We start from the raw sequence: 16721 nt of genomic DNA on the forward strand, positions 1-16721 counted from the left end.
CTCAATCTAATCAGCCAATCTGCCGTTGAGCACCGCTCTGCTGCATATGTCCCTCCATTCCCTCCCGTCAACCCTGCCTGCCGCTGTCTTTGTCTTAATCCTTCTAGCTGAGGAAGGAGGAGGAAGGTCAGAAATAGCAACCACAAGCCTCCATTTTACGTCTACTCGAGACCAAGGAGCGAACATTCAACTTGATGTGTGCCTTATTTCCTTTGATGAAACGCTTTCTCTTGAGTCTTCTTTTGCTTCTGTTTTGCTTTACTTCTCTTTTTTGTCTTTATTAGTATTGACTGTGAGTTGGTTTGAGACTGAAAGTGAGAATTCACGGGGTATAATACGGACAATTTCAACAGCCTATTCAGTTGATGAAATGTATCTGAATACATTTAGAAAGTTTTCTGTTAAACACACAACAGGTTTAATTATTTTGTGTTGTTGTAAAGTTTTCAACAATCGGGTAATCAATTCGGATGTTAAAAGCATCACATGCTGCATTCGGGTAAATCGGTCGACAACTCAGCGGGTTTTCTGAGACCATAACATATAATCATGCTAAATTACCAACATTAAATCTCTTAAATCAGGCCTCACAAATATCTTGTACAGTTACAAACTGATTGCTATTCTCTCTTTCTCCCTCACACACTTGCTGGTTGAATCAAAAAGCGCGACATTATGCTGTGGCCATTTTGTTGGTGGAAGTTATACAGATGTATAACAATGCGCACAAAAAAGAAAAAGAAACTTCAGACTAGGCATCAGAAAGGTTTAGCTGAGTGGGTGATTTGATAAGAAGGAGATGAATATCGTTGGAGAGACGTGTACTAGCATTTTTAGGTTGTTTGGACAAATTGAACAAATTCCCTGATTGAGCCTTGATCATGGTTGTTGTTAATTTTATCCTCAATCGTAAATTGTGTTTTAATATGAGTGCTAATAATGAATGAATGATTATTCTAGACATTTAATGAGGATTCACTACAGCGATTCTCTGCACAAATGTGAAGAACAAGCAGGCTTAACACTACAAATAGCCACTGCGATGTGTAATAAGCTATTGAGGAAACCCATCAATGCGACACAGTCGGTTAAACTCCTTTCTTTGCCATATTTGTCATCGACAGGTCAAATTATCAATATGGAAATGATGTTCAAGTGCACCCGCTTCTGTAATGATTGAGATTCATAATGCAGAACGAAACAGCTTTATGAATCTGATGAAAACAATGTTTTTGTGCACACTGTTTCAGTGGTTAATCCGCACGTTGGATGAATCCGGCCCCTGGTGCTTGGCCCCCCAGTCTGATAATCACTATGATTGGAGGGGAGGATTCACGGTGGAAAAAGCCTCACTGATGTGGGAGTCATTGATGGACAAACATTCTGAAAAGATAAAGGAATGGAGAGCATTTGATTGGCGAGAGAGAGAGACGTGTTTGAAGGGAGAAAAAGCCTGAAACAAAAACTGTCTTTTCAGACGACTGTTGCTTATTGCTTACCCGTTTAAAGATTTTGTTGGATTATATTAATTTGGTTTTCGTTAGAGCCGTTATTTCTGTCAGCTATCTAGAATAAAGCTTTTTTTGCCACAGTTCAGGCTACTGGGATTTCTCTAGTTTTACATTGATTGGACTGTTTGCAACAGCATCGCTTAGCCTAAACAAACAGCAACAACAGGTAAGACGAACTACACGGCATCTTTGCTCTGCGTATGAAGTCATTTCCGTTGTTTGTCTCGTGCTCACATCCACAGGTGGAAGCTCAACGGCTCCTTCATCCTGCCCCGACCAGGGTCGCGTTTCTCTCTCTCGGGAGGAAACTTACACATCAGCCATCTGAATAAAGAGGAGGATGTTGGCATCTATCAGTGCCTGGCGTCGAACTCGTTTGGCACCATCGTGAGCAGGGAGGCCAGCCTGCACATTGCATGTAAGTCCACGTCATCTCACCAAGTCACCACGGATCCCTCTCTGAATATGAAGTGTGTGTGTGTGCCCTCTGCAAGCAGAGCCAAGAGTTTGGCGGTACAATTGCAACAGGCCACCCACAACGTCAAAGCAGCCTGTATTTCCCTTTTGAGTTGTATTTATTACTTTGACATGATACATTACTGGCATTTGCAGCCCGTAGTGCTCTCTGTCCTACGTACACAAAGAGAGACCTTCGTTTAAATAAAGCCACCACAACAATACGAGGTGAAGAAAAACCCCTCAAGAGTCATTGTTGATCACATTGTCTGTATGTATTTACTTTGATATGTGATATTCATTCTATATTTACAATATCATATTTGCCTTGAATCTTAAAAACAAAAACACTTCATCATTAATCTTAAGACTAATTAAGGGCCCCTCAAGGCCATCGGCAATTTCTCACATTGCAAAGTGGTTTGGCACGTCTATGGTTTTAAAACCACAAAAAGAAAAAATAGTTTTGTTTGATTGTCTTGTGCAATCTGTGTTATTTTCAGTGCAGTTTAGTTCAACTTAATTCAACTACGGCTCTTTGGGGATCAGTTCAGTCTTTGTTTGCCTTGGAAAGTAGACGTTTCATTAAACATCAGAAGTTGTGATTCACTGAAAGTATAATTACCCAGTAGGATTCTTTGAATATTGTTTGTTGTCAGACTGGATCTTTTCTAACAAAAATAACAACAACCAACAACTAGAGTCTGATGCTGCTAAAGTTACTGATGAGAAAACACACATTTACCGGCGATGTTCCCGTCATGCTTTTATTCTTTAACCCCGATTAAAGCTCCGCTGCTGGTGTTTATTCTATTAAACTCCTCACACCCCTGTGATGATTGTGTGGTGGGCCTTGACAGACCAGTATAGCTGATGCTTTACAGCCTTCATCTATCACATTTTATAAGAGTCTCAGGCCTCTCTGATGGCAAGGTGAACTTGAGGCCTCCACTCTTGATGGGCGGCCCATATCAAATGACAGCCCTGATATCTGTGAACAGATGGTGCAGCTAGATTGAATTCCGATGTCTGTTTCTCTGCCACAGCAGATGCAGAGATGATCCTTGGCAGGGAGAGCACAGAGGTGTCCATCTTGCTGCGATATGGTGCTTCTTTTTCACAAAGCAGCATTAAATCTTCGATATATGGTGCAAATTGGGGCCCCGAGTTACCAGGAAGCTGTTTGATCATATTCACGTTTCCTTTCGATCTCCGAGGCCTCACCTGAACTGCGCGTCGTCGTGTCTCATCCATTGCCTCGCTGCTTTTGTCAACAGATGAGGACAAACACCATTGCTGATGTGTCGTACATCTCATTTATTGCCCTTGTTTAACTTAATTAAGTCTGCTCTATGGTTTGAGCGGGTTTCAGGTCATGGGAATAATTTATGGTGGAGCGGCCGGTTATGAGAGTCTGTATGGTGTCATTCGTAACAGAGTCCTGAGTGCGCTCTTTCAAACAGTATGGCGCTTGTACATCTCACTCTATGAGACGCAGTCCAAAGCAAAGGCCACTTAATAAAGAAAACACAACTTCAACAATCCTGTGTAGAGGGACATCTTGTCTGATAATCTAAAGCCAAGGCTATTAAGGATTATTGCAAAAAAGCATCGGGGAATAAACAGGGAATGCAGCAGGCTCGTTATCACCACGATTATACCCTCTTTAAAAGTGTCATCTATATTTGGACATTTCTTCACGTATGTCCTTGCTGATATGATGAACAAGATCAACGTCTGTAAGATTTGCACAAACTAATGATGTCGCAGATCACCAGATTTGTATTGCATGGGTGTGCAGTGCGTAGCCTAAATGTTTAATCCTCTGGAGGATGGATGATGTAACAGTGCCTGTTGCCATCTGGTAGGAGTTTAAAGCTAAAAGTATAAAGGGTCCGGATCCTGTTGACAATATAGACTTAAATGTTTAAAAGGTTCTGCTTGCCTGCTGGAAGTGCTGGAAGGAATAATCTAGTTGGTTATCGAGCCAGATTGATTTTCCTAATCTCTCCGAGGGGTATTTTTGGTGTAAGTGTAAGGATTTTGCCTGACACAAGATGCAACATTATATAACAGATCCCAACGCCTGCCATATAGGCAAAGTGCATAGGATGCCTGACCTGAAGAGGGAACAATCTGCAGCCTAAATGACGTGCTGCTTATAAAGCCACACGGATAACAACGTGTTTAATGAAGGGTGAAATAGCTCTATTTATGAAAGCCGGGCACGATGTGACTCCCTTGTATCTTGGTCCTCATGATTTCACATATCATATTCAGTCCAATACTTGCATTTATTTTTTCTTACTGCCTCTATTCTAACCTAACTGCCTTATCTGTGTAATTACTTTGCAAGACTTCTATCATCTTTTTTACTTCTTACCACTCCAATTTCTCTCAGCTCTGTGCTCTTTGCGCCTTGCTTTTCCCTCGCGCAACAATTGAGCTGCAGAATATCTGAGGAAGGGACAGTAACATTTGCACTGTGATGCTAGATGCTCAATTTGGGCTTCTAATGCTCTTTTTTGGAGAGAGTGGCAGTGGGCATATTCTGAATGAAGCACTTCACAACAGCGTTGTTATTGTCAGGAGACATCAACAGTATTTCTATGGAGAAATTAGGCCCCTTTGATGTTTATCACTCCTCAAATGTCATGTGCCACTCACTTTTTCACTGCATGATGCATCTCTGACAACAGAGGAGAGTTGAGGGAAGAAGAGGACTTTTTACTTCTTGCATGTCCCCAGTTGTTTGTTTACATGGCTTTACTTAAGGCCGGCGCATGCTTCTGCGCCTGCGTCGTTGCGTCGACGCACTCGTTTCAATTCATGGTTCTGCGTGTGTTGCAGAGCAATTCACCGCCAGAACAACAGGCGGAGTAACGGGTTTTTGTTGAAGACGACCTAGAGAGTCACGTCTATTTATTGATTTGTTTATTTATTTATCATAGACTTTATTGCCCCGTGCATCGCCACTGCTGCTTTTCATCAAGGACACATTTGTCCCGCAAGCTTAGGAAAATGGCTCGACACACGCAAGGACGCAATGAAACCGTGATTCAATGTGCTCAAGTGTTTTCTGTAAAAAGCGACAAACAGTAAGTAAGTAAATCCCAACATTGAATCTGGTTTAAGCAAGAGGGAGCTGCTGTAAATAAGTTGGTCAGGTGACAGAACACCACATCGTGCCCACACCTCTAGCATTATTTTAAACTTCAATTTAAAACAGAATCCTCAGTTTTACAGGGATTCAAAATTCAGAAACTTGATGAAAAATCCACAAATGGCATCCCATTCAAGTTGTGTCCAAGGCTTTTCCCATTTGCTGTCGGTGGTATCTGAGCGCAGCGACTACCTCAGCGCCAACTCAAAGGCAGCCTTGCCTGTTTCAACTTGGAAAAAGGAACACCTGTGGTTTGGTAGGAAAAGGGAGATTGCTCTTTTGAGTCCCCTCATCACCAATGTTTTATGTAGTTTCGTTGTATTCATTACTGTAAGGACGGCAATTTAAGTTGGCCTTCCAACACAATACTTTAAAATAAAAAGATTATTAGTTTTTTAATAATATCCTGATATTTCATCTCGAGCCCTCAGCTGGTTGCATTTCTACTGAATCACAAAATGCACTAAAAACCAGATTCCAGTCATATCTGCTTTTATTTCAGTCGTGATAGAGACACCCTCGTCCAGCTATTATACATACATCTGAAATAAACGTATTTGATTCTATGGATGAAAGCCTATGGATTTGTTATTCAGTACTATGATTTAGCTTTGTGTATGTTACTGTACAAACTGACCAGCTCACATCATAAATACGGAATAACCTCTGACTGGAGGTAGAGAAGAAGAAAAACTTTTTAAGCCTTTTGTACAATGGTTAGGTGACAAATCTGACCGTATTACAATTGCCCTTCAGCCCACATTCTAACAGAATGGCTTCAATTTTTCTTCTCTACAATCACCCCTCATTCATTACAATGGTTCACGTTGATGAAGCTAGCACAAAAAATGCAAATTCACATCCAATTTCATGGATCTGAAAGCACTCAAAATAGCCTGAACCCTGGCGTGGAGAAGCACATAGAGGGGCAGAGCCGTGATGGGCTTGATAAGATGATCCACGGGGTGCAGAACAGCTTGGGTTGTCAGGCATTGTTGGCTTTTAGTGTGTCGAGCTCATTTACGCGCCGCCATACTGCAAAGGAATATTGATCAGGAGAGCTTCACTCTCACTGTGAGTTTAGCAACTATTTTCTTAGGATTCTGATTTTTAGAAAGGATTTAAATCTGGTAATATGTGTTGTGCCTTCGGATGGACACGGTGAGTCGAAGGCCCCTGATATCTGAACCCGTTTCTCTGTATTTTTGGTAAGATATATTTGATTTAAGTACAGCTTTTGAAACTTAATGTTCCTTCTTCAGAAACCATACAAACAGGCACACAGATGTTTGTTTGCAGCAGATGGCTCATGTAAGCTTTTTCACTTAGTGGTAAAGAGTGGATAAGAGTAGGTGCTGCATGGTAATTGTACAAGCAGTTAAATCAGAGAACACCGTTTTATCTCAGGCTGTTTTTCTTTTCAAATTTGGAAAACGTCTACTATAAAAGAATAAAAAGAGGTATATTTTACGTGGTTTCCAATCTTTTCCACTACCAGTAGCGTTGTGGTTAATAATTAGTTGGTTTAGGAATGGGAACGTATTTACACTTAATTTTGTGGCTTTTTCTTGTTATTTTTTTAATTGTTCATTTAATTCATTTACATTTCTAATCAAGTCCATTGACAAGCCAAAGGAACAATTTTATTTATAATTGACCACACATAGTGTAGGCACAAAATTCGACAGTAATTTTGTATCAGCATTCAGATAACAGCGTGCAGAATATAAACTAAAACCAAACGATTCACGACATCAAACCATTCAGAGGCAGTGTTACTGCATCCGCTGAGACACACAGGCTGACTCAGCAGGTAGTGGCCCTGCCAGAGCAACCAGAGTTTAATATGTTATCACATGTCAAGCCAATGAAAAATGGAGCTGAAGTTAAAAGAAATTCAAAAATTCCTTTGGGGTTTTTCAACTATTTAATGGATTGCTATTACATTTTTTACAGATATTCATGCTCCTCCCCAAAGGATGGATCCTTCTGACTTCAGACTTTTTTTCATAATGAATTAAAATGGGAAAGAATAATTGAAATGATATTTAATGAATGCTATTTATACTGAAATTATGTTATACAATTGTGCACAACCAGTACTACAGATCTCTTTTGCTGAATGAATGGAATAGATAATGTTGAAACTAGAATGCATCTCACTAGTTTTCAACCTGCCCCTATAGGGCAGGGGGTTAGCACCACTACAATGACCCTCTAACTATCATCACAAAGCATTCAAGTAGCAGCCAGCGTGGATGTAAAGTACAAGAATGTTTTATTCAGTTGGTTTGTCACATAAGATTTAAGATTTTAATGTTTGAATCATTCAAAAGAAAAATGTTCCTTCTGCCGCTGTGGGATTCCATTGCTGGTTGTTAATATCTGCAAGTAATGGCCTTGGGGCTGCATATTATTAGGTTTTTATTATTCCAGTTTGAGGTTTGCGAGATTCACTTAAGTGTTTTATTGTGAGTTTAAAACGTTTTTTTTTTTTAAGTATTTATTTGGTGAACTCGCTAATGCACGTAAATCAGCAGAGGCCTGAGATATTTTGCTTTTACTAACAACCCACATACAAAGCATTCAATTTTGAATTCCCATTTTTTAAAATGAATTAATATTAAATGAGTAAATAATACATCACTCACTTTCACTTTGGAGTTTATCAGAGGGATCTACAGTCAAGATGGGTTACTGCTCCGAAGGGACCCTAACTGTGCTCAATCTGTTCTCGCGCTGAGAGGCTTTGTGCTACCGTTACCCAGCCACGAGTTTAGAATTGGCCACAGAAGCTTCCGCACAATCTGTCAGCACCAAATATTAAAAGAACTTAATGATCTAATTGTTCATTTTTGAAGTCAACGCTTCTGCTGAATTATTTGTGAACTCCCCCCCCAAAAAAAGCAGCTTTCCATTTTTTCGATAAAGTACATGCTGTTCTGCCGCAGGCCGCTTTCAATTACTCAGAAGGTCCACAAAGATCACGTACTGCAGCTATTATGCGGCGGCTCATCCTGCTGTGCTTGTGCACAGGAGGTGTGAGCTTTGCATTCCTTCTCCCTGTTTTTGAATTCCGTCTTGATTATGTCATTATACGGCGGCCACACATTTTGCTGTGCTGCTTGCCGTATCTCCAAGAACCCCAGCGGGCCACAATAGGCAAACTGTTCAGGGATTGTTGTATCTCTTTGCTTTTCCTCAGTCGGTTGTCAACAAGTAATTGGTCTCCATAAAATGATGTTTCAGTCTCAGTCATTTAATTGTTACTGGTCTGTGTGCAGTGGATGAAACACAGAAAGTGATAACAATTCACAGTTCCAATTAAATTCGCTCATGTGTAACTTATACTTAAGGAATTGCTCTCTGGTCCAGTCAGGAGTGTTTAGCTCTTTACAGCACTTTGTCTGCATTTATGCAGACTTATAGCGTTTCCTATTTAAATATGCAAAGTTCTCCATCATACGTCCCTGTTGAACTGGTTGGTCTGTAGCTGTGAGCTGACCAGGTAAGCAGTTTTTGAGCAGTGTGTCCTGTAGTGCATTTTTTACTTTTAACAATTTGGCATTCCGTGAGTGCTTTTGGCCTCCTGGCCGCCTCCCACTGGAGGTTTTCCCGGCACGCCCAAATCGGGTAGGAGACCCGAGGGATGAGCCAGAACACGCTGGAGGGATATCTTCACCCAGCTGGCCTGGGACCGTCTCGAGATCCCCCAGAATGAGCGGGTGAGAGGAAAGTCTGGGTCAGCCTGCTGCCCCCGCGACCCGATCCGGGATAAGGATGGATGAATGGATGAATGAATTGTGTGCCTATGGGTTTATGAGAAGAATTAATAGATTATTTTGCTCTATTGATTTTGTGTCGTGGTTAACAGATCTGGAGAACTTCAAGACGCAGAGAAGAAGTCCAGTGAGAGTTCGTGAAGGTCAAGGAGTGGTCCTACTGTGTGGCCCACCACAGCACTCTGGAGGTAAGACCGTATGTCAAAGATGTTTATCATCATTTTCATTTTCCTGCCTTACACATTTAGTTGTTTGCCCTGGTGCTCAACAACAACCCAGCGTCAGTGAGGACTCAGTCAGAGTCGTTTGCGCTCTCCCTCTCAGATCTTCTGGTTGTTTGTTGTCGGGCTCAGTTGGAGTGAGTCCTTTTTTCTTTGGGACTCTCCGGCCCGTCAGTCCTGATTTTCAATGGGGCCAGGAAAAACTTTGGCATGCAGACTGGAAAGGCTGTCTGCTGCTGGGGTCCTGCCAGGCTGAGTAATGGAGCTTCTCTCTGAAGGTGCTTTGTGCGCTTCAGATTAGCCCTTTGCATCCATGACATTAACATTGGGAGTTAGTGCCCACTGCTATTAACTCCTACGCAGAGGTCTGGAGATGCTTCATTCTACCAGCGAGCAAGGATGAATGAAATTCTCCGCCGCTATAAAATCCAGATTGTGGGTTGAGTTCAGCTATTAATTCTAAAGATAGTTAGTGATAGTGTTTTATACCAGCTTAGTCCAAAAAGTATTGAGTCATATATATATATCGTAGCAATGTCTTATGGGATATTAACATTTAAGTACTGTTGAAACTCAACATACTGATATTTTCAATTTCGCTGTGCTTACTATTATTTCTATACTATAAACATGTTCATTTTTCTAAATATAAAGCTTGGAAGTCAAACTTTTTATGCTTCATTTTTTGCTACTGAGCAACCTTAATGAGCAGCAGTTCTGTCCAGTTATTTTCATGCGTCCGTAATCTGCTGGATGGTGTTATCGGCGGTAACCGCAATATGAGTGCAGTGCAGAATGGTGGCACTTAGCGAGCTGGTGGGGCCTTCAATGGGACTCAAATGCACTCGTATGCACTCAAAGCCGGACGAGCCGTGTCTAAAAACACATAGAAACTTAACACAAGCAGCAAACAGAGGGTGAGCGACTTCATTTTCTGCTCAAGTAGACATTACACCGTACATATTTGTTTCTATGATTTTCAAACGTATCACCGTTAATGCTGTGGTGTTGATCTTTGCGTATGCCCCAGCCCAATATTTGCCTTAAACAAAACTGAAAAACAATTGCTTAAAGCTTTTTACTGCTGGATGTAATTTCTAACTCTACTGTTGGTGTCATTTACGACAACTTCATCCACACCTTGTGCTACCGTGCAAAACGACTGCTGCTTGCGTGACAATAGGATGGGCTTTACCTTTATACGTCTTTATCATCATCACTTGTAGTGCTTTGTTCTGTGTATCTGTTATAATGAGACATCTCACCTTGTGTTGACAAAGAAGAGCTGGGACAATGAGCCACATGCTTACCTTGCAGCCTTGTAGCGTAGGCCTAATGCTTCTTTTTGTTAGGCCCTTCCCTGGTGGAAGCTTTCCAAATGCCAACACGCACTCCAGCCAGCTAAAAACAAAACCGCAGCATTGACAGAAGTGTTTGGCTGTAGTAGCGGCGGTTATCTTTGAAAAGATTTTTGCTGAAAACAATTTAAATTCAGTTCTCAGTTCATTATTTGTAGGGAAACATCACCGGTTCAGTCGTTGCAAAGTCCCATACACTAAATTCCATCTATTTTTTTTCTTCAAAACTCGATTCACTGTTTGTTGTGAAGGCGATCCCGCACGCACCCGACTAATGTTCATAATTTGGAAGAGGAAGATGCTCTCTTTGCGTGGCTGCATTGAGTATGGCGCTCCCGGGCCGACATTCCTTGTTTTCAGCAGCGAGTACAGAAATGATTCAACGTCCACTGACTTTCCCTTGGAAAAATTATATGTTCCAAAATGTTTTGGGCAATTTGCACAGATGCAAAAGCAGGCTGGAAGTACTACAAACCAGTCTGAAAAAGTGGCAACCCAAATTACATACAGTACCAGTCAAAGGTTTGGACACACTCACATGAATTCAATATAAGTGGAATCGCAGGTGTACAAGGAGGACTTTTCAATATCTACTGCTGGTAATTGTTTAAATTATGAGCAACAGATACATTTGTTATTTTCTTATTCCTATTCCTATATGTGCTGCATATATGGGTCAGGTATAACACTATTTTTTATCCTGTAATGTTGCATTGAATTGAAGAACAAGGCCAAGAGACTCTCACATTTCCAAACCTCAAAAATGATTCAGGAGTTCTGCGGCTCGGCCCTGGAAAGCATCTGAAGTGTCGGATGAGTAAAAATCACACCTTTATTTTATAGCATAGAAGTACAACTGATAATCTCATTTTGTTCATGTTACCAGTAGCTCGGTGGGAGCTTCATTCCTCTGTCAAACTTTTGAAACGTAGCTCTTCTAATCATGTGAATTTTCTCCATGTTAGTTAGTTCTTTTCACACAGTTGATCAATGGCACAGGTCTTATTTTTTATGGCATTGGCAATGAAATGTATTGTTTGACCTTTTAACTAACAGATGTTTCAACTACAAAGAGTTTCTGTCTTTTGTTCAGGGTTATCAACACACTATTTCATTTAAACTGGCATTAAAAATGTAACAAATTCACATTCAGGTCCCCCGAGCATCTGATTGTACTTGGCTCAAAAACTCCTGCTGCTTTGTTTTCATTGCAAATTTGACGACATCAAACCCCACAGATGTTTACGTAGATGTATGCCACAGAGTGTTTGGGTAAGAATTCGACTACATCATTGGAGATACATACGTTTTCTGGGTCTTGATGTTTTTGTCCGTGGGGAAATGTTGATAGACTCATTCAATATTTCCTTTCAATAATTCATGTTCATCTTGTCTGTCATTTGTTCTGAAAACGGGCTACTTTTTATTTATACCAAAAAACTCCCCGTGGACCTCGCTCCAACATGACACTGATTGTTTGGGACTAAAATACTGGAGGGTTTGTTGTCATCAACCAACACGGATACATTGCACTTGACCCATATCCGTCACTCCCAGTGACTCGCATACAAAGCCTTTACTTGCTCTTAAGATGGTACAATAACTGTATCGATACTGATGTAAAATCCCAGCTGACATTGGGCAAAGACAAGAGTACACACACATGAAATCCAACACGTAGAGACAACCAATCGCGCTCACATTCACACCAAGGGCAATCTGGAATCATCCATTAACATAGCCTGCATGTCGATGGAGTGTGGGAGCGAGCCGGAGAACCTGGAGGAACCTACGCTAACACGGGGAGAATATGCAAACTCCACGCTGACAGGGCCGACCAGCGGGTTTGAATTTCAAGTGCGTCTAATTGTGAGGCGATAGTGCACACTGGTACACTGCTGTGCAGCAGGAGGCAGCAACCGTGACTGAAGAAGCCTTATTTACACATTCTAACAAAACTGTGTAGTGGAAAACTCAACCAATATCAACGAACAGAAACCATCAATAATGCTAAAGGCCAGCAAACCTGCGCTAGTACTTAAAATAATCCTCAATTCAAACACTGCAGGGAAGTAGATGCAGTCTGTATGACGGTACAATCACAGTGATACTTTTACTAGTATTTTTTTACCAAAGTCAGTATGGCAGTTTTATTTACACGAACTGCTAGTGTCAAAAGACCATTAAATGACTTTCGGAAATACATTTTAGATTAATTTATTTTAATATACTATATTATTTAATATACTGTCTAATTAAAAAGTCAGTTAATAGACAGCAAGGCACTGGTTCTTTTACCACAGGAAAGGTTTTGTGCTACAAAATGTGCGTTGTGAATCAAAACATTTGCAGACCTCTGAAACCACAATCCTTGTAAGGAAAGGAAACCTTAAAAGAATATTATAGATTATCAACACTACTAGTATCAACAATTCTTTGATTAATTGCAAATCTTGAAATCTAGGTCAGTGCTCCCTGCTGTTTTCCTGATAACAAAAAAAACACATTCAGCGTTTGTAGTTTTGTCTGACCGACCAGTACTGTACAAACTCCCTTTGTTTACACAGAGCACCCCCAGTTCCTTCTTGTGGATCACAGCTCTTCTCTGGAGACCCTGCACACTGCTTGCAATGATCCTTTTTCTAAGTAACCAAATTGCAAAACAATTGCAATAAAATAAAATAATTCTCGCAGAAAAAAAAAATTGTGTTCAGTCTAGTGCCGTCTTTGACAAGGATCGGCCTCATCTCAAATTTAACAGATATCAGTATCCCATGCATGATTCAGCAGGCCATTATTTCATTTTAACGACGCCTCAAAACTCTCAGGGCAGCGGCGGGAAGTATTCCGGTGCAGCCAGGATGCTTTGAAAGTGTAAGGCGGTTGTTGATGCCAAGAGGAGCTCCAGTGTTGCTGTTCCACTGAAATGTAGTATATTTGCATTAGATGTCAGTCTGCGTGCTCTCTATGAGGGTCTGAATGGCAGTGGTTAGTCCACGACCTAATGCATCTGACCTCCTTTCACTAATGGAAACTGGCCTTTTAGATTTACTCAAGGCTGAAATCACTTGTTCTCTACTTGCAGAGCATGTACCTCAAAACCGAGGCTGCTCGCTGGCCGGTAACACACTTCGCTTGCAGGGATTTTTCCAATGTGCGTGACCTAGGCCATTTTATAGAGTGAACATGTTGTGTTATGAATACAGATAGGTAGCCCTGGTTAATGGTTGTTGCTGTCTAGGGAGCAGACTTGCCAGTAAGACTTTCCAATAAATAGTGCATACTCTCTTTTTTTTTTGAGACAATACACACTTGAACAAAAACCCACCCAGTATGTCCTTGGCCTGTCATGTTGTATTTCTCTTCCCTCTTCTCCGATCATTAAGGGGGAATTGATGCTGCCTGTTCATTATACAAAGGCTAAATGGAACCACGATGAAAATCTGCCAGTCACTGTCAGTCATGATTGCATTATTCCATTACCGCCCATCAAATCAAAGTCAAATCATCCGATACAACCGTTGGTACTTTCAACTTCCCATTTCCTGCTTCCTGTTTCACATCATGCATCTTTAACTAACCAATTAGCAATCTCTTATTCGCTGTTGTTTGGGGTTGTCATGCCCTGCACCTTTGGAAGATATTGTTTGATAAACATACATTGGATGTGCATGTCCTTGTGAGGATGAGGGTCAGCGAGGATATATCATTTATGAGAGGGGATATTACTGCTGTTCTCGCTCTGGGTCGACTCAAACCAAGAAGTTACGGTTGATACAAATGACGGTGGCTAGGAAGGACTTCAAAGCCTCTCTCATATCAGTCTGTTCACCTCATTAAAGCAAACTATTCATATTTGCTTTATTGCACAATATTTGAGTAAAAGATCGACTATGAAGATGACTGCGAGACAAAGCAGCAAATTCATTAATTAGGTTAAATACATTTAAAAATAGGCAACATTGGAAGGCAGAAAACAACATTGGCACGAAACAGACTGACAGATGTGATTTCGCGGTGTGTTTCAATTTCATGTTGTGTTCATGGGCCGATCACAAGGTGACCTCCACCAGCCCCAACCCACATAAAAACACCCATCGTATACTTTTTACTTGGTGAAAAGGACAATTTTTAACCATTTGTATCACGCAAATCTGTGGCATGTTGTGATTTGCACGGTTAGCATTGATTTGTCAAAGTCCGTACAGTCTCTTGCCCCCTAAAGAGCAAAAGTGAAGCATACTGAGTCAGTAGATGAGTGTCCAACTCGTGTCCCAATTATTCCCTCTACCGTGGTGCTGAGTCATCGCTTAAACAAGTTCTTACCAACGGCCAAGATTGCTTTTGGGACAGGGGTACAATGTGGTCCAGAGCAATCTATCCTTGTGTGAGTACATCAAAACATCATTTATTTTTTGAATGCAGCTTGTTGTCAGTACAACGCCTCCCTAACTGCACTACATTTAGTTGACAGTGAGTCTTTCCCAGAAGTCTGTTACCAAGGATGTTGATTGATGGACCAGCTGGTACCATACTGAATAACGTGATCTGTAATACATTGATTTTAATGTGCGTCGTATAGTTTCTCATGCAACATCTGCGACTCTGAGATGATTTGAGGTCCTCTGATGCTACATGATAGTCACAAAGGGAGATGCTTGTTTTTATGTATAACTACTGTCTGTCTTTTAAATATATTCTTATTAGGTAATAATTCCCAAGAAGAGATAATAATAAAGTAAAGCAGATGAAACTAAATATATGAAACGCAATAAACAGGGCATTATTTAATGACGCAATGGTGATACATTCACAGCAAGGTACATTTTAATTAAGTTTCCTGAGTACAAATATAACGCTCTGCTCAAGTCACAGTCTTTAGATACCAGAACGTACACTGCTTAAGTCTTTTACATCTAGAAACATCATAGCAACCAAAAGTTTTTTTCAAAATTGGTGGCATAGTGTAATTGTTGGATCATGCTGCATTGTGTTCAGCCAGGTTCAACTATTAAAGACAGCCTTGTGTTTTTTTCTTTGTTTATGCATTTATTTCCTTCAGAAGTGTTGGTCATTAAATCACCAACACACTCCACATAACCTAACATAAGTATACTTATTCAGTTCCTCGGCACCACCACTTCAACACAGTGAGCCTGTTAGACTTTTATCATATTAAGGACATTTATCTGACAGTGAGTAAGAGTAATTGCTCTTCAATTATACATTGTGTTTTTAATCATGCAAGCTTGGCCCCTGAGTCCAATCCGCTAATTGCTTTATCCTTGAGGGCACCCACTCGCACTGACTACTGATGCGGTGGACGTTATCATTAGATGGGCATATATGATGCATAAATAGTGTGTATTTTTAAGGTGTGCCCTGCGCCTCTGACTTTCTCCTCAGAACTTACCTTCACATGGATCTTCAATGAGTACCCATCGTTTGTCATCCAGGACACGCGCCGTTTTGTGTCCCAGAAGACGGGCAACCTCTACATCGCCAAGGTGGAAACCTCCGATGTGGGAAACTACACGTGTGTGGTCACCAACACGGTCACCAAAAGCAGTGTTCAAGGGCCACCAACTCCTCTGGTGCTGCGGGTTGATGGTATGAAAGTTTTGCCACATTCGCTAAACATTGAGTGAGAAGTTGAAAAAGAGCGATGCATCGTTTTGGTTTCAAACTCCCGATTTGAAGCAGTACTACTACTTAAATTAGCAAGAGCCAGGCAAGTTTCAGCTGGCCAACTGCTTTTGCTGGTTGCTGGACAACTTGTCTAGTAAAAGGAACAATGTCGGGGGTTCGGTTAGTTGGATCCGAAAGAGTGGCGAGTGACTTTGTTATATAATCAAGCCGATCACATCTTTAAAGCTTTCTTTGAAGTTGGCAAAAGAGGACAGGTGTCATCACTTCATTGGATTATTTTCATGTTGAAACAAGATAGGTTTGTAACTGTGATTTTTGGATGTTTGATGATTTGTAGACCACCACTATGGGAATGGGGAGGAATTTATAGAAAATTATAATACGGGTAGATGAAATCCAGCGTTCTGATTGGTTGAGAGTGGGTCACGGGGGTTTCATTATTCGGCGTAATGTAGAGTTCACGTGTGACCTGAGCGTTCCATATCACTGCGCACTCAAAGTAACAGATTAGATTTTGCGTGACCGTTAGTTGACATTTCAGTTTTTAGCTCGGTGGCTACATCTGCACATTATTGAAGAAA

At 41.0% G+C, this 16721-nt stretch overlaps 1 protein-coding gene across 2 annotated transcripts in view; it reads left to right on the forward strand.

Moving 5' to 3' along the window:
• Positions 1-16721, forward strand: part of cntn3a.1 (contactin 3a, tandem duplicate 1) — a 57659-nt gene that overhangs the window by 15456 nt on the left and 25482 nt on the right. For both annotated transcript variants that reach the window (XM_040192705.2, XM_040192707.2), the window contains exons 4-6: positions 1754-1929; positions 9005-9100; positions 15898-16101. In XM_040192705.2, the coding sequence (XP_040048639.1) occupies positions 1754-1929; positions 9005-9100; positions 15898-16101 (476 nt within the window). The remainder of the gene's footprint in view (positions 1-1753; positions 1930-9004; positions 9101-15897; positions 16102-16721) is intronic.

The sequence above is a fragment of the Gasterosteus aculeatus genome, chromosome 2 (genome assembly GCF_964276395.1).
Source record: "Gasterosteus aculeatus chromosome 2, fGasAcu3.hap1.1, whole genome shotgun sequence".
NCBI classification, from domain to species: Eukaryota; Metazoa; Chordata; class Actinopteri; order Perciformes; family Gasterosteidae; genus Gasterosteus; species Gasterosteus aculeatus.